This window comes from Procambarus clarkii, chromosome 16, assembly GCF_040958095.1.
Source record: "Procambarus clarkii isolate CNS0578487 chromosome 16, FALCON_Pclarkii_2.0, whole genome shotgun sequence".
In the NCBI taxonomy this organism is placed as follows: Eukaryota; Metazoa; Arthropoda; class Malacostraca; order Decapoda; family Cambaridae; genus Procambarus; species Procambarus clarkii.
This window is the reverse complement of record NC_091165.1, coordinates 26,657,125-26,676,001: the sequence shown is the minus strand read 5'-3', so window position 1 is coordinate 26,676,001 and position 18,877 is coordinate 26,657,125. Positions and strand designations below refer to the sequence as shown.

The following is an 18,877-nucleotide window of genomic DNA, read 5'->3' as shown; positions in this document are numbered from 1 at the left end:
CCCGTGGCCCGGTCCTCGACCAGGCCTCCACCCCCAGGAAGCAGCCCGTGACAGCTGACTAACACCCAGGTACCTATTTTACTGCTAGGTAACAGGGGCATAGGGTGAAAGAAACTCTGCCCATTGTTTCTCGCCGGCGCCTGGGATCGAACCTAGGACCACAGGATCACAAGTCCAGTGTGCTGTCCGCTCGGCCGACCGGCTCCAAGGCCGGCAGGCCAGGTTGCAGAATAACTTTTGCATTCCTGTGAATATTACCACCATATTTGGGTATGAACCTAGACTTCTAAGCCTTATTTAGGAGGATCGAACACCGTCTTCAATTTTAAGTTTGTCTTAATGTTCACTCCAAGTCGGTGTTGGGATTACGGATACCTTCATCTCTTAGCTAGCGTGGCAGGCTGCTTACTCACCGCCAAGCTGAATAATTCACACTTGTATACAAGAATTGCATTTACCAGTTCTTCAGTCAATTCAGGAGTCTGTCAAGCCCCTGGACAGGGGCAGCCAGCTGCTGAGTGGACAGCTGTCGAGCGCTGTCCACTCAGCAGCGAGGCCTCTGGTGTGTGTGTGTGTGTGTGTGTGTGTGTGTGTGTGTGTGTGTGTGTGTGTGTACTCACCTAGTTGTGTTTGCGGGGGTTGAGCTCTGGCTCTTTGGTCCCGCCTCTCAACCGTCAATCAACAGGTGTACAGATTCATGAGCCTATCGGGCTCTGTCATATCTACCCTTGAAACTGTGTATGGAGTCAGCCTCCACCACATCACTTCCTAATGCATTCCATTTGTCAACCACTCTGACACTAAAAAAGTTCTTTCTAATATCTCTGTGGCTCATTTGGGCACTCAGTTTCCACCTGTGTCCCCTTGTGCGTGTTCCCCTTGTGTTAAATAGACTGTCTTTATCTACCCTATCAATCCCCTTCAGAATCTTGAATGTGGTGATCATATCCCCCCTAACTCTTCTGTCTTCCAGCGAAGTGAGGTTTAATTCCCGTAGTCTCTCCTCGTAGCTCATACCTCTCAGCTCGGGTACTAGTCTGGTGGCAAACCTTTGAACCTTTTCCAGTTTAGTCTTATCCTTGACTAGATATGGACTCCATGCTGGGGCTGCATACTCCAGGATTGGCCTGACATATGTGGTATACAAAGTTCTGAATGATTCTTTACACAAGTTTCTGAATGCCGTTCGTATGTTGGCCAGCCTGGCATATGCCGCTGATGTTATCCGCTTGATATGTGCTGCAGGAGACAGGTCTGGCGTGATATCAACCCCCAAGTCTTTTTCCTTCTCTGACTCCTGAAGAATTTCCTCTCCCAGATGATACCTTGTATCTGGCCTCCTGCTCCCTACACCTATCTTCATTACATTACATTTGGTTGGGTTAAACTCTAACAACCATTTGTTCGACCATTCCTTCAGCTTGTCTAGGTCTTCTTGAAGCCTCAAACAGTCCTCTTCTGTTTTAATCCTTCTCATAATTTTAGCATCGTCCGCAAACATTGAGAGAAATGAATCGATACCCTCCGGGAGATAATTTACATATATCAGAAACAAGATAGGACCGAGTACAGAGCCCTGTGGGACTCCACTGGTGACTTCACGCCAATTGGAGGTCTCACCCCTCACCGTAACTCTCTGCTTCCTATTGCTTAGATACTCCCTTATCCACTGGAGCACCTTACTAGCTACACCTGCCTGTCTCTCCAGCTTATGTACCAGCCTCTTATGTGGTACTGTGTCAAAGGCTTTCCGACAATCCAAGAAAATGCAGTCCGCCCAGCCCTCTCTTTCTTGCTTAATCTGTGTCACCTGATCGTAGAATTCTATCAAGCCTGTAAGGCAAGATTTACCCTCCCTGAATCCATGTTGGCGATTTGTCACGAAGTCCCTTCTCTCCAGATGTGTTACCAGGTTTTTTCTCACGATCTTTTCCATCACCTTGCATGGTATACAAGTCAAGGACACTGGCCTGCAGTTCAGTGCCTCTTGTCTGTCGCCCTTTTTGTATATTGGGACCACATTCGCCGTCTTCCATATTTCTGGTAGGTCTCCCGTCTCTAGTGACTTACTATACACTATGGAGAGTGGCAGGCAAAGTGCCTCTGCACACTCTTTCAGTACCCATGGTGAGATCCCATCTGGACCAACAGCCTTTCTAACATCCAGATCCAGCAGGTGTCTCTTGACCTCCTCTCTCGTAATTTCGAACTCCTCCAAGGCCGCCTGGTTTACCTCCCTTTCTCCTAGCACAGTGACCTCACCCTGTTCTATTGTGAAGACCTCCTGGAACCTCTTGTTGAGTTCCTCACACACCTCTCTGTCATTCTCTGTATACCTGTCCTCGCCTGTTCTAAGTTTCAATACCTGTTCTTTCACTGCTGTTTTCCTTCTGATGTGACTGTGGAGTAGCTTTGGTTCAGTCTTGGCTTTGTTTGCTATATCATTTTCAATTTTTTTTTTTTTGTGTGTGTACTCACCTAGTACTCACCTAGTTGTGTTTGCGGGGGTTGAGCTCTGGCTCTTTGGTCCCGCCTCTCAACCGTCAATCAACAGGTGTACAGATTCCTGAGCCTCTGTGTGTGTGTGTGTGTGTGTGTGTGTGTGTGGTGTGTGTGTGTGTGTGTGTGTGTGTGTGTGTGTGTGCGCGCGCGTGCGTGTGCGCACGTGGCGTGATACTGGGGCTGTTTGGCGTGATTTATAACCTTGGCGTGAGAGCCTTTGAAGATAATAAGCGGACACCTTGCCAGCGCCCCTTCCTCATCTCCCCTCTCCCTTGTCTCCCCCTCTCCCACCCCCTCCAATCCCCTCTCGTCTCCTGTCTTCCTCTCTTTGTGTCCTTAAGTGCTTGGCAGTGTTCAGGTCAAGCAAAGTCAGGCCAGGAGTGCTCAGGTCAAGCGTGTTCAAGTTAGATAAGTTTAGTTTTGGTTAAGTGTAATCATATGAGGTCATGTTTGCTGAGACTATCATGCTTGTGTGTGTGTGTGTGTGTGTGTGTGTGTGTGTGTGTGTGTGTGTGTGTGTGTGTGTGTGTGTGTGTATGTATCACGTCTTATAAAGCAGTTCTCACTCTGGTGTTCTACATGTGATCATTTGATTGGATTTTGAGTCCTATACTTACTGTATGAACATGATCCAACCCGCTGCTCGTACCGGTGGGGCAAGGCTTAACATGAGCTGTGGGAAGGGCAAGCTTTAAGCTTGATAGTTGTAATTATATATCTACCTATAATATATTATATTGCACACACACTTTAGGCTTGTATCGAGTTCCCTTTCCAAAACATGGAACAACTGACACTCCCCCAAGATGCAACTCCCACAACATTTACCAAAGTCCTGGATACCAATTTATTCCTAGGTGAACAGGTGCATTAGGAGAAAAAACACGTGCCGAACCACTTCTGTCCCACCCGAAAATCGAACCCGGGATCCCTGATTATGAATCGAGAAGGAAGCCAAAAGTACCGCTCTCTTGCAGTCTTAAAAAAAATAAGTACAAGTGATTTATATCCAAATTTCCCCGCCCCATTTTATGTCTTGTTAGTGGGATATCTCAGTGGATATCGTGCGCCCACTGTGGGTTGTTGTGGAGGGGTAAGATATCCCAGGAGTGTGGCTCAGTCAGCAGCTGAGTGAGCGGCGTGTGCGCTGTGCAGGCGGGAACCGGGTTGAAAATCGCCTTGTTTGCCAGAGATAATCAGCGCTTAAGTTTGTGAACTATTGGGCGTATGAGATTGAGGTCTCTCTAGTGGTGTATAGCGTTGGGGTCTACAGGTAGCTGGGGGAACGTTCACAGGGGCTGGGGGAACGTTCACAGGGGCTGGGGGAACGGTCACAGGGGTTGGGGGAACGTTCACAGGGGCTGGGGGAACGGTCACAGGGGCTGGGGGAACGTTCACAGGGGCTGGGGGAACGTTCACAGGGGCTGGGGGAACGTTCACAGGGGCTGGGGGAACGTTCACGGGGGCTGGGGGAATGTTCACGGGGGCTGGGGGAACGTTCACAGGGGCTGGGGGAACGTTCACGGGGGCTGGGGGAACGTTCACAGGGGCTGGGGGAACGGTCACAGGGGCTGGGGGAACGTTCACAGGGGCTGGGGGAACGGTCACAGGGGCTGGGGGAACGTTCACAGGGGCTGGGGGAACGTTCACAGGGGCTGGGGGAACGTTCACAGGGGCTGGGGGAACGGTCACAGGGGCTGGGGGAACGTTCACAGTGGCTGGGGAACGTTCACGGGGGCTGGGGGAACGTTCACAGGGGCTGGGGGAACGTTCACAGGGGCTGGGGGAACGGTCACAGGGGCTGGGGGAACGGTCACAGGGGCTGGGGGAACGGTCACAGGGGCTGGGGGAACGTTCACAGGGGCTGGGGAAACGTTCACAGGGGCTGGGGGAACGGTCACAGGGGCTGGGGGAACGTTCACAGGGGCTGGGGAAACGTTCACAGGGGCTGGGGAAACGTTCACAGGGGCTGGGGGAACGTTCACAGGGGCTGGGGGAACGTTCACAGGGGCTGGGGAAACGTTCACAGGGGCTGGGGGAACGTTCACAGGGGCTGGGGGAACGTTCACGGGGGCTGGGGGAACGTTCACAGGGGGCTGGGGGAACGGTCACAGGGGGGCTAGGTGCTAACTGCATTTGTATCATTCAGTGTTGAGTGAATTCTTGCCAAGATGGTTTATCTGTGTGTGTGTATGTGTGTGTATGTGTGTGTGTATGTGTGTGTGTGTATGTGTGTGTGTGTGTGTGTATGTGTGTGTGTGTGTGTGTATGTGTGTGTATGTGTGTGTATGTGTGTGTGTATGTGTGTGTGTATGTGTGTGTGTGTGTGTGTGTGTATTCTGCAATGAATATCGCGGTACACTGAAGGAAATGTTCTTGATACGTCTATTAAAAAGTTAGAATACTAATAATTAAGTGACGAAAACAAATAAGGATGATTAAGGAGGGAGGGAGAGAGTGGAAGACGCGGAAGCAAGAACAACTCATCAAGCCCATATAACCCAAAGAAAACGGGAGCCACACTGAAAGCAGAGCCGCTCGATAATGGCCGAGCTGAACGAATGGCTCGGGTAATGGCCAGCCGAAGGGAAGAATAAAGCACAGTGGAGAGAAAGGCAGTGGTTAGAAATGTACGGGAAAAAAGAGAGAGAGAGAGAGAGAGAGAGAGAGAGAGAGAGAGAGAGAGAGAGAGAGAGAGAGAGAGAGAGAGAGAGAGAGAGAGAGAGAGAGAGAGAGAGAGAGAGAGAGAGGGGGGGGGGGGGGTCGAGACCATGGTAGATGCTCTCGCAGACTTAAAGCTGGGCACCCACATGGTGGGGGCGGGGGGGGGGGGGGGGCGTAAAGAAACTGGTAAACACAATAGCATTTGACTGTTGTTCCTGTTGTCGACCCGACGAGGGGGGGGGGAGGAGTCGCTGTGGGTTGCTGCGGGTTGCTGCCTAAAACCTCTGAAGAGAGTTGGATGGACTGTGCTTCAGCTCCTGGCCCCTGCCGTACAAGTGTGTGTGTGTGTGTTTACTATTTGTGCCAGCAGGATATCGAGCTGTTAACCTTGGGGGATCCAGTCTTTCTAACCATCGGTTGTTTAATGTACCGACTCCAGACCTCATTTTCTTTTATCTACATATTTCACACACACACACACACACACACACACACACGTGGTGGAGGCTGACTCCATACAGTTTCAAATGTAGATATGACAGAGCCCAGTAGGCTCAGGAATCTGTACATCAGTTCAGTGACGGTTGAGAGGCGGGACCAAAGAGCCAGAGCTCAACCCCCGCAAACACAACTAGGTGAGTACATACACACAGTGGTAGATGGTTGGAACAAGGTAAATGAAAAGGTGGTAGAGGCCAAAACCGTCAGTAGTGTCAAAGCGTTATATGACAAAGAGTACTGGGAAGACGGGACACCACAAGCGTAGCTCTCATCCTGTAACTACACTTAGGTAATTCAAACAAAATACACTATCTCCCAGGTACCTATTTACTGCTAGGTGAATAGGTGCATCAGGTGAAAAACTCTGCCCATTTGTTTCTGTCTCGACCAGGTATCGAACCCGGGCCTTTAGGACCAGGACTCTAAAGCGCTGTCCACTCGACTCCGAAGATCTGTGCGTGTCTGTGCTCACCTAGTTGTGCTTGCGGGGGTTAAACTTCGGCTCTTTGTTCCCGCCTTTCAACAGTCAATCAACCGGTGTATAGATTCGTGAATCTTTGGGCTCTTATCATATCTATGTATTCACCTAGTTTGAGTCTGCGGGGGATGAGCTTTGCTCTTTCGGCCCGCCTCTCAACTGTCAATCAATTGTTTACTAACTACTCTCTCTCTCTCTCCACACTACACACACCCCCCAGGAAGCAGCCCATGACAGCTGACTAACTCCCAGGTACCTATTTAGTGCTAGGTAACAGGGGCATTCAGAGTGAAAGAAACTTTGCCCATTTGTTTCTGCCTGGTGCGGGAATCGAACCCGCGCCACAGAATTACGAGTCCTGCGCACTATCCACCAGGCTACCAGGCCCCGACATTGTGTGTGTGTACTCACCTATTTGTGCTTGCGGGGATTTTGTGTGTGTGTGTGTGTGTGTGTGTGTGTGTGTGTGTGTGTGTGTGTGTGTGTGTGTGTGTGTGAGGGTAGAGATCAATTGTACCATATTACTTTGAACCTTTGAACCTCAGCGACCAGTCCCATAACAAACCACTGATGCTACATGTACTCTATACTTCACACCATAACAGAGGGAAATGTCTATACAACAGCATGCGTCGCTGATGTCAAACTGTTTACATGTACCTCTGGTGATAGGTTGGGGATTGGATCTACTTCCTCGCCACCTCGTTCCAGATCTCATACTTCTGCTGCACATTGTGGTGCTGGTCTAACATAGGTAGCATCTATGAATGATTCCTTGCCAAGTGCCTGATATATAATAAGTTAGTTTATCTTGTATATTTTCCAGCTAAGCATTGTTTACACTTTAGGAATATGCTCAGGGGATAGTACCATTATAGACTAATAAAAATAAGAAAACGGATCATTATATAAATTTGTGATAAATTCCAATCACAATTAACACGAGGCAGGACTGCGCATGACGTCACGGCCACCGTGAGTGCCAGGCACAAGAATATATTTCACGTCCATAAATTTGTCATAGTACAAACATTTTTGTTACCTTTTGATTTTAACTTGAAAATTATTGAAAAGTCTTAAAAGAGTTCACTTTTCAACAGTTTCTCATTACACACACCTGTTGATTGACAGTTGAGAGGCGGGACCAAAGAGCCAAAGCTCAACCCCCCCCCCCGCAAGCACAATTAGGTGAGTACACACACACAGTGAGTAGAGTAATTGCTGCGGTACGATCAAGTGTCCCAGCGGCCGGCAGCACGTGTCCGGAGGCCTCCCCGCTGCCACTCCCACCCTCACAATGAATATATTGCACAGTTTTACTAAAGCGTTGATAAGGTCGTGTAAATATCCGCTTACTGACCGTAGTGGCAGACCTTATCCACGACACAAACTGGATGATCAGACCTGTTGAAATCTCGCGTCATCGGTTGATGAATACCAGGGATGAGTGTAAGGCGGAAGCACTGGACGAAAATCTTATCGCGGTTAAAATTTATATATGGAAAAAATATATATATACACAAGATGTTTAGGAAGTGGCCACGACTCCTGGTCTAATAGCTAGAGTCCCTTTTGATCCATAGCTAGATGACAGTCTTTGTATAGGTGAGTATGTGTAGGTGAATACGAGTAGGTGAGTATGTGTAGGTGAATACGAGTAGATGAGTATGAGTAGGTATGTCTAGGCGAGTATGAGGAGGTGAGTACGGGTAGGTCCAGCACACCACGGCACTCTCTCCAGCTGTCTTAAGGGCTGGCAGCTGCTGATAATTCCTCACCACCTCCATAAACCAGGAAGTTTGGGTGAAACAGGTGTTAGTAAACTTTCTAAATGTGTCACGTGTCACGAAACAGCTGGTGGTGTCACGTGTCACGAAACAGCTGGTGGTGTCACGTGTCGTGAAACAGCTGGTGGTGTCACGTGTCATGAAACAGCTGGTGGTGTCGTGTCATGAAACAGCTGGTGGTGTCGTGTCATGAAACAGCTGGTGGTGTCACGTGTCATGAAACAGCTGGTGGTGTCACGTGTCATGAAACAGCTGGTGGTGTCACGTGTCATGAAACAGCTGGTAGTGTCACACAGTTTCAATGCTGCTTTAATTTAACCTTCATCAAAACCCCATGAATGCTGGTAATACACCCTTGGTGTTGGGAACATACACCACAATTTTGCATTTATAATAAATATTAAAATTATTATATATATATAGTTATTTTTGGTGATATTATTGTGTTAGAGTAATCGTCACCACCCTCATCACCATTATCAATAACCACCATGTCATCTTTGTCATGATTACTTCTCATTGTTTAATACTCCAGACATGAGAATAACATTAAATGGCTTGTCATCTGTCTATACACCGACCCTCACAGTTGATCTGGTCTGAGGTGTATGAGGTGTATACGTGAGTGTCTCCATCATCCTCCTCGACCTCCAGATGTAAATTTTGATCCTGTATGTACTTTGCATTTAACTATAGTCCAGTAGCCACATATGTGGTGTGTACGTAACTCGATTGTTCACGGTGCACTATACATTGGGCCTAACGTCAGACCTTGTCAACTCTGTCCACTCCATCTCCTCTCTCACTGCGACTGTGAGTTAAATGATTTCAAGCAGAATTTCCTTTCGCCGAATTCATGTTGGTTTCTATAAAATATTCAGCTTTGCCAAGTGTTCCATGAGCCACATTTGATCTCGTCTCTAATGACCTGCAGGGGTTGCTTGTTACGTAATATTATTATTGTTGTTCATGCTCTTGTGTTTTGACATAAGCTGGTTTCTGACTATCAGGTAGTTCCCCCTCCTCTTGTCCAGTTAGAGATTGAATACCGTAGTAATGCGTCCGCTCTCTCTCACAGTATCCACAGTGACAGACATACCAGGCGATCATCACGCGCCAGCAGGTGACCCGCAAGGAATAAACAACCTAGGATCACCTGTTTACTGCCAGCATTTCCAGCAAGATGCGTCTGGCAGCAGGGATAAATAAACAAACAAACATCTGAGTGCAGAACACGCTGCCTAGAAGCAGACCAACAGATCGTACTGCACAACAAAGAAACTTAGACGAAATAATAAACATATATACGAAGCAAAAAAAAAACAGAAATAACATCTTTAATTGGAATAATTACGACATTAAACCTGAAACTTTTATATCTTTTGAACAATTGAAATACAGAAAATTACTTATCTAAAGAAGTGAACAATTGCCACAGTAAAAGGCTACAGTGAACATTCTGATATATGACCAAATAAAATGTTTGGCACACACTCATTTCTCACCTTTACTGAACACGAGTAAAATCTGGCAGCTGAATGAGCTACGAAATTAGTACACCCGCAGAACGTTGTACATTTTGGAATTAAGTTATGGAGGAGTGTGTCCAGACGGCTAGTTATAATATTAGTGAATTAGTGACGGTCGGGGGTTGGGGTGGGAGGGGGTTAGGGGGGAGGGGGTTAGGGGGGAGGGGGTTAGGGAGGGGGGGTTAGGCTGTTCGCCGAGGGGAAAAAAATTGTCGTTAGTGCAAATCTGACGCACTGACGTCCGCGCTGACGTAAATATCGTATTATGTCTCGACCTTGAACTGTTTTGTGGCACCATCTTGCCCCTAATGGTCGTTAAGCCTTCTTGGTGACGTCACACTTGCTGATGGCATTAGGCTCATCGCTGATTGGTTCACTTGTTAGCGACCGTGATGTTTGCTGGTGGTTAGAACCAACTTGTCTAGTGCCATGTTTTGTTAGTCGCGGTGCCTGAAGGCGTCTCGTTGGATTTCTTAACTGCGGCAAATTGTATATAGTTATCGCTGACGCTGATGACGTCTGACGACGACGCTGATGTTGGTTACCTCATCCTAGATCACCATCAGCACCTTCCCAGGCTCCGTCTCCCAGGTACATTACTCCGTAGAGCATCTTCTCTAATTCAATCTCACCCAACCTGCGCCGTCTCTGAAACACATCTAGTATTTTCCAGAACCACTGCCACTACCACCTAACATCTTCCAGGACCTTCCAATTTCACGTATTAATTTCCGAACTATTTCCATTCACAGATTTAAATACTTATCCTCCACAGCCTCTCTAATCCCTACCCACTTCTCCCTCTCTTTCCTGACAACTGTCTCTCTTCTGCTGCACAACTGCCCTTCTCCTGCTTCACAACTTCTCCGCTCTCCACTCCCCCAGAGGGGAATAGAGGTGGAAAGAAGAGGACGGTTGGAGTAAGATGATCGGAGTAGGATGAGGGGGGGTTGGAGGGAGAGGGTGTGTGGATGAAGGGGGATACGAACGGTGGAGGGGGATGATGTGGATGAGGAGCAGCCCGGCGGGTCGAGGGGTGAGGTAGCAGCACCCTCTGTCGTCCGCCGCACAAACTACAACTCGAAAAGTAGGGAAATTTGAAGAACATTTGCTCCCGTATTTGCGTGCAGGAGGCGAGGACCGCGGCTCTCCGGGGGCCTCCAGGCTGAGTGCTTGAGGTTTATGGAAGCACAAGCACCACAGGGAGTCCGGAGGAGGTGCGGGGGAACCCGAGACGGCGAAATATGAAGGCAGATCACACCTTTAAACTGAAGGAGCAGTCCATCACAAAGTGATAAGGACAAATATCCTGACTTAGTTTCTTGTGTTTTATAAGTGCTCAGTTATTATTTACAAAATATATATATAATATAATTACAAAATGTATGGGGTACCCGGCCGTGCCCGGGTTTAATGTAAACAAAGCCGTCAAAGATTGAGAAAAGATGGACACGTTTGTAAATACTTGAGGAACTACTTAACGAATCCAGCTACAGAATAGCAGCCGGCCATTCTTAAAGAGGAGTAGACCACCTCCTTCGAGGTAACTCCCTAATCAACCTGTGACGCGACATGCAATTGCAAATCCCCCTGGAAACGTTGGTGACCCTCCCTCACCCCCCACAAGAACCTCAAACATTCTTGTGTGTGTGATATTGATCGACAGAAAGAATGAGATCAGTGATTCTAGTACGAATGTTGTCTTTGTTCTTCCGTTACTTGTGTTCTTTACTTGAGAAGGTAGTTAACGTTCATCTTTATAACAGCCCATCCTCCTGTTGAGTTACTACACCATCCATGTGCACCATCGTACACATATTGACGTAATGGACAATTAGTACCATTTGGTACTATTCACTTTACGAGTCCGGAAAAATTACAGCTAAAAAACAAACTTTAATATTCCTAGGCCTAGTATACCACATGAGGGTGGGCTTATTTTGTGACCTTATTGAGGGGCGTCCATATTGTGGAGGTGTCCTAGTGTAAAGGTGTCCCAATTATAGAGGTGTTCCTATTGTGGAGAGGTCTATGTTATAGCAGTGTCCTGGTGGAGGCCTCTTCATTTGAGGTGTCCTATTTGTGGAGGTATCCTTTATGTAGGGGTGTTCTCCTTGTGGGGGTTGTCCTTACTGTCAGAGAACACGCACTGTCAGAGTATTCCTATTGTGGTATTTAAGAGATGAAGAGAAAATCTAAGATAGTGATGGTGAAACTAAAAATAAGACAGAGGGGGAGACAGAAGGGGGGAGGGAGGGGGGAGACAGAAGGGGGAGGGAGGGGGGGAGGGAGGGGGGGAGGGAGGGGGGGAGAGAGGGGGGGAGAGAGGGGGGAGAGAGGGGGGAGAGAGGGGGGAGAGAGGGGGGAGAGAGGGAGAGAGAGAGGGAGAGAGAGAGGGAGAGAGAGAGAGGGAGAGAGAGAGAGAGAGAGAGAGAGAGAGAGAGAGAGAGAGAGAGAGAGAGAGAGAGAGAGAGAGAGAGAGAGAGAGAGAGAGAGGAGGGGGGGAGGGAGGGGGGGAGAGAGGGGGGGAGAGAGGGGGAAGAGAGGGAGAGAGAGAGGGGGGAGAGAGGGAGGGAGAGAGAGAGAGAGAGAGAGAGAGAGAGAGAGAGAGAGAGAGAGAGAGAGAGAGAGAGAGAGAGAGAGAGAGAGAGAGAGAGAGAGAGAGGGGGGGAGAGAGAGAGAGGGGAGAGAGAGAGAGGGGGGGAGAGGAGGGCGAGAGAGAGGGGGAGACAGGAGGGAGTGTATGTGTGTGTGTACTCACCTATTTGTGCCTGCAGGACGGAGCTCTAGCTCTTGGACTCCGCTTGTATGTGTGTCTCGAGTGGTTATGGCTTAGAACAGTGAAATGTGGGTGGCCAGATCCGTGGACTTTCACGCCAGAGTAGGCTGTCTGAGGTACTGACTCTAGAGCTTCTCAATAATCTCATCCTCCTCGTGTGTTTCTAAGGACTTCCTCCTCCTAATACACCCGCAGTCTGGGAGTGTGGACTACTGACCACATGCCCCTGTAACCATCCTGCGATGTGGGGATATTTTAACAACACATACTTAAGTGTTGATACAAGTTATGTACCCCCTTCATGTAATCTGTGGTTCACGCTTGTGTGAAAATGTACTTATGTTAAACTTTTCTGTATTCCCCCCCTGCATGCTCTCCCTCTCCCCCCCCCCCCCCCCCCCCACCCCCCCACTGTCAAGAAGCAAGCATTAGGTGACGATAAGGGCGAAAATCTGGTGGAAATTATTCGTGCAATTATTCCTGATGAAGACGTGGTTTATCCTTGTCCTGACCTCTTCAGGAAGTGGTAACACTGGCGGGCTCTGGCGGCCGCAGCTGCCATCAACGGATAATATTTTGATTTGATTTGAATTTTCTAACCGTTCATTTCTAGTTGATAATTATTCCCATACCAATATTAACCTTCCTGTACTAAGATGTCGATGATATGAATCATATAAAAATAACCAATAAACTAAGAAAAAAAAATCTCATGAACGGATTGGCAACACGTGACGTAGTCTCCCGCTACTCGATAATTTTCACAAAGCTTCGTTTCCGATCTTACTTTTCCCCTCCTTTCCTTATGATCAGACACACGTGTGTGTGTTTGTCGACCGTTGTATCTCTCATAATGTTTCGAAACTAAGTGCAACCAACTCTAGATCCATCTGAACGATAGGCGGTGGTGGGAGTCCAGGATGAAGTTAAAGCCACGTCGCCTGGCAAGGTTCGGACGAGTGCGCTACCATGGCGACCGCCGCCATGTTGGAGTCATTCATTTCCTCAGAGCTGAGGTTGGAGGCGCCAGGAACCTAACCTCCGCGCCATCTTTGGAAATTCTTTGGAAATTACTCCCATAGTCTCCCATGGTGACTATCATACCTTCTCTGGCATGTATTCAATACGTATAATAATACGAGATGACACTGGTTAATAACTGTGTGTGGGGGGAGGAGGAGTAATGTGTAGGGGTGGGAATAAGGGCAGGTGTAAGGGGAGGGGGTAATAGCAGGTGTAGGGGGGGAATAACAGGTGTGGGATGTAATCGCAGGTGTAGCAGTAATGGCATAACCTATTGTATTCTTCAGGCACTAATAACGTCTTTTTGTAATCTTGTATTCGTAATATAAACTAAATCCATAAATCACCTTTTGTAAGTGATGTTAATGTAATTTAAATAAAGGTGGATATTACTTTGACTGTCAAGGGTTAATTGCTCTTACCCACCTGACAGGTCACTGATACTCGTCTTATACCCACCTTTCTGTGGGGCAGGTGTGTGATTCTGTGGGGCAGGTGTGTGATTCTGTGGGGCAGGTGTGTGATTCTGTGGGGCAGGTGTGTGATTCTGTGGGACAGGTGTGTGATTCTGTGGGACAGGTGTGTGATTCTGTAGGCAGGATGAGTGGACAGGTTTGAGGTATAACCAAATTCTAAGGTCCGATATATGACTGATTTATGGTATGACGGAGTGTCCGTTATAAGGTATAGCGAGTAACAGATATACCCGACACTTGTCATATGGGACTAGGCATAAAGCCTAACAGGTACTCATATACTTGAGCTTGCCGAAGTTGAGCTTTAGCTCTTGGGTTCCACTTAACCTTCCATGGACTGGTTACGGAACCGTGTTTGATCGGTACCTGAACCCGCGAGTGGAGTCTGCCTCTTGCCATGTTGGGGTTACACCCGCGCCTAATAGGCCAAGCTCGGGGTAGGCTGTTTCCAATACCATTTTTTTTTATGTGCCCATGATGTATGACATGAGCGAGATCATGATTGACAGGTCTGTGGTTTGATTGATGTGGCATATACTAGGGGGGGCGGTGTCAAGTGAGAGGTGTAAGATGTGAAACAAGTATATTTTGAAGGGGTGTGGAAATTATACATAATTGGAGCTCACTGGGAAGAAGGTGAAGAGAAATAGGCATTAAGAAAGGTAATTACCAGGAGACATCGTTAAGCCAGTATGCCTATACAGCACAAAATAGACAGTAGGGGAACACAAATTTGCAGAGAAGGCAGGAAGGTTGATAAGGAGGGGAGGATGGAGGCAGGCAGTAGAGAGAGAGAGAGGGAGGAGGATAGTTAGATAACTGGGAGAGAGGGAGGGAAGGGTGCCACCTCCCTCATCTGACATATGATAACTCAATCACGTGGTTCAGTGCCGGGATAGTGACGTCACTGAAGCTCTCATTAAGGGCGCCAATTGCCGGCGTGGTAGTCCTTGAATCATTCCTCCTCGTACTGGTCGTCCTTGACTCGTTCCGCCACACACTGGCTGGTACTGGTCCTCCTCGAGTCGCTCCGCCTCGCACTAGTCGCCCTTGGGGCGATTGGCGCGTTCTAGAGTTCGAAATTAAGTTCAATTCTCAAGTTCCTGTAATGTATAACTTGTTTAAAGATTGAGTTGTCCTTAGACGTTTCCCCACAGGTGATGACCTGGTGATCTGTATTACTTCAGCCAAGCAAAGGGACACGACCGATTGACAGCAAAGTGACCCAGCAAAGTGACTCAAACCAGGTCAACGCCCAAAGATAGGTCATGTCGGAAGGCGATGACCTTATACATGACTAAGGTCGCTGACATTTCCCCGGTGATAAGGGTTCTGATTAGTGCAACTAGAATAGGTTTACACTAGAGACGAGACCTCTCGCAAAGTAGTCTACCATGACCAGAAGGAGAAACAAAATGGAGGTCACGAGAGAGGTACATCGAGTATTAAGTAAAGTTTCTCAACCGCTTCTGTCGAGAAGTACAAGATACACCTTTGGGTTGTAGGTTTCTTGGCTTGTTTGCTTGCCGTCTTCACCCTAATGGCTGCTCTTCACGATCATTGACGAGTCGAACTTCATCCGAAGGATGTTTTCTTCATCATAGAATACTTAGTTTTTGCCGTGTAGTATTAATAAGTAGATGTAACCTGCCATTTCCTGCATCAAGTAGATATTGCTGAAATTTTGTCATTAATGAGCCACGTTCGTATGCAGGCGACGAGTCACAATAACGTGGCTAAAGTATGTTGACCAGACCACACACTAGAAGGTGAAGGGACGACGACGTTTCGGTCCGTCCTGGACCATTCTTAAGTCGATTGTGTGAATCGACTTTAGTCACACAATCGACTTGAGAATGGTCCAGAACGGACCGAAACGTCGTTGTACCTTCACCTTCTAGTGTGTGTGGTCTGGTCAACGAGCCACGTTCGCGTGTAACTGTACAGATTAGCAATTACTATAGGCCAGGGCTTCAGGGATGAGAAATAATAATAAAGTGTTAAAAGTACACATTTCAGGCGGCATATTATAAAAGCACCATCTCATTACTGTTCTCTTTCTCCCCGACAGGAGGCCTACCGTTACTGGGTGTGCTCCCAGCTCTTCCCTTACTACGTGGACGGCGTCCGGGTCAAACCTTGCCGGCGGTTCTGTCATGACGTGGAGCAGAAGTGCCCTTACTTCCTCCCCAGAGCTAAACCTGTAGCAGGAGAACCTACTTTCCTCTGTCAGGGTAACTCCCAGACCATCCCACACTGTTTGGAACTGTATATTGATAAACTAAATCCTTAAATGCAAAAGATCTTGTTATTTTTTCTAGAATTTGTTAGTGTATAAGCATAAATAGTATACATAGTTTTTATTAGTATCTTTTTGCATAACACTTTCACACTGGTGGTTTTAAATCTCATGCTGAAATGTCAGGTTTGTGTCCCATTGGTGTATTTAGCATGATATACAGTGTGTGTGTGTGTGTGTGTGTGTGTGTGTGTATGTATGTGTGTGTGTGTGTGTGTGTGTGTATGTATGTGTGTGTGTGTATATGTATGTGTGTGTGTATATGTATGTGTGTGTGTATATGTATGTGTGTGTGTGTGTGTGTGTGTGTATATGTATGTGTGTGTGTGTGTAAATCACGAAGAAACTTGTCATTTACATTCTCCATCACGTAGTATATATAATAAATAGGAAAGTAAAACAAGAAATTACTTTCGTGTAAACATCTTCAGAAGATGTGTTCATTAACACGAAAGTAATTTATTGTTTCATTTGTCTTTCGTGGCTATATATTACACATACATATTATAATAAATATATATATATTATATAATTACATGACTATCGCCACTGCATCCTAACAAACATTAAATAATTAATATACGAATCGTTGTAAGGATGGAATTTTTATTTAGTAAGCTTTCATGCAAATGGGGATCGAACCCCAACGACCCATGTAGTGCCCAGAACCCACACCATTGATCCTGTAAAATTTCGCGAGGCTAGCCCCAGGCGTTTGGGATTTTGTTTTACGGTTTGATTATTTATTGGGGCATCTTGGATTTTTTTGTGTTTGTGTATAGCGCGTTTTGGATTTGTTTTGTTTAGATTTTTATGAATATTTAGAATATTTATATTCTAAATATAAAGAATATTTTGACACATCTGCAGTAGACGCCAGGTTTTAGATTCACGCGAACAAGGACTTTTGTCTCAATAGTACCAAATACAAATTCGTAAATAGGACAGCAAGGGGGCATCCCTCAACTCTTTCCCTCATTCCTGGTCACGTTGGTGAACAGCAGCGATCTCTCACCCGATGCCTGCGCCCCCCCCCCCCCCCCCCGCACCTGTGGCAGGTACTGCGTCAGGAGGGTGTCGAGTCCCTTGGTCAGTCTCACACGCAAAAGGTCACCAATAAGCAGGCCGTCCTCATCAACACAGCCCAAATACTCGTTAATCCAACCGCTTACACGCGACTTGCAACTGATGAACATGTCTCTAACATTGCTATGCTGACGAACTCTGATTCCCATGGCTGTAAATGCTTCACCCACGTACTTAAAATATACAAATAATCACCAACCTAATCACATAGAACATTAATATATATTAATATATAAATCGGAAGCTGTTGTTAATACACAATACATTAAAAGTTATGAATGAGTCTTGGGAAACGGGACGCTGATTTAACGAGCCTAGCACGACGACAGGTTGCAATGAGAATACTTTACAATCGGAGCTGACTGACAGACTCGAGGTAATTACAGAAGCACTGTACTGTCTCCGGAGCTCAAAATTAGTTACAATCCTTCGTGAGAATAAGGAAATACTGGTCAGAAAAATGTGAGACGTCACTAATATGGACACAAGAGACTAAGGGGTTTTATGCAAGGTAATGTAACTACCCTTGATCAGCACCTCTTATGACATTTGAAAGAAATCTACCACTTGTGACTCAAAAAAATATTTCGTTCAAAAATCTCATCAGAAGTACAGTACTGACAACTGTATCCCTCATTGATGAGGCACTGATATCCATGGTAATTCAACTGATGACACGATAACATATTGAAACATGTAGGGTTTGCCAGTGGTACTGTGGGTCCCCTCTTTAGGGTCTATCTTGAGGTTATCTCGAGTTGATTTCGGGGCTTTAGTGTCCCCGCGGCCCGGTCTTTATCCAGGCCTCCACCTCTAGGAAGCAGCCCGTGACAGCTGACTAACTCCCAGGTACCTATTTACTGCTAGGTATCAGGGGCATAGGGTGAAAGAAACTCTGCCCATTGTTTCTCGCTGGCGTCCGGGATCGAACCCGGGACCACAAGATCACGTATCCAGCGTGCTGTCCGCTCGGCCGGGCGGTCACGTCGGCCTTAGTCTAAGGCCATGACTGTCATCATGTCTCTCCAAGACCCCCGTAGCCGTCAAGGCCGCGCTCTAAGCCATGATCCTTCCGTGTACCTCTGTGCGCATTGTTAGTTTATTAGTCTAAGGCGGTGGAGGGGTATTAGTGTACCAAGTATAGTGGCTTGGCGGGTAACTTGATGCAGTCTGGTGTGATGCCTTAGTATACCTCGTGCGGGTGTGATGCCTTAGTATACCTCGTGCGGGTGTGATGCCTTAGTATACCTCGTGCGGGTGTGATGCCTTAGTATACCTCGTGCGGGTGTGATGCCTTAGTATACCTCGTGCGGGTGTGATGCCTTAGTATACCTCGTGCGGGAACTATCATACTGGGTATGACCTGGTGCGATACGTAACGTAGCCTGGAGCGTTACCTGATATGAGGCTCAAACTAGTGCTAGTACACTCGAGTAGCTCCTAAGTGTCTAGTATCAGCTAGGATTTTCGGTTTGAAATATGGCATAAGCACAGAGCAGCTCATTTGAGGATCTTTCTGGATTCAATTAAACTATCTTGATTTCCACCGAATTTGTATAGCTTAAATAACATCTTTGGTGTTTTCTTAAGAATGACAAGACCAAATATACATAATCCTTAATGTTGCTGCTATGTTCTTATACTTCTCAATGTTGTATATTCTCCATGTATGTATATTCACATGTATATTACACTGCCATTTTATACATCGAACAGGTCCTGGAGGACAAAACGATCATAGATCATTGTTGAA

At 47.0% G+C, this 18,877-nt stretch overlaps 1 protein-coding gene across 2 annotated transcripts in view; it reads left to right on the top strand.

The window, feature by feature from the left end:
- Nucleotides 1–18,877, top strand: part of LOC123759963 (Mid1) — a 310,529-nt gene that overhangs the window by 282,376 nt on the left and 9,276 nt on the right. For both annotated transcript variants that reach the window (XM_069325361.1, XM_045745217.2), the window contains exon 2: nt 15,811–15,973. In XM_069325361.1, coding sequence (XP_069181462.1) covers nt 15,811–15,973 — 163 coding nt within the window. The remainder of the gene's footprint in view (nt 1–15,810; nt 15,974–18,877) is intronic.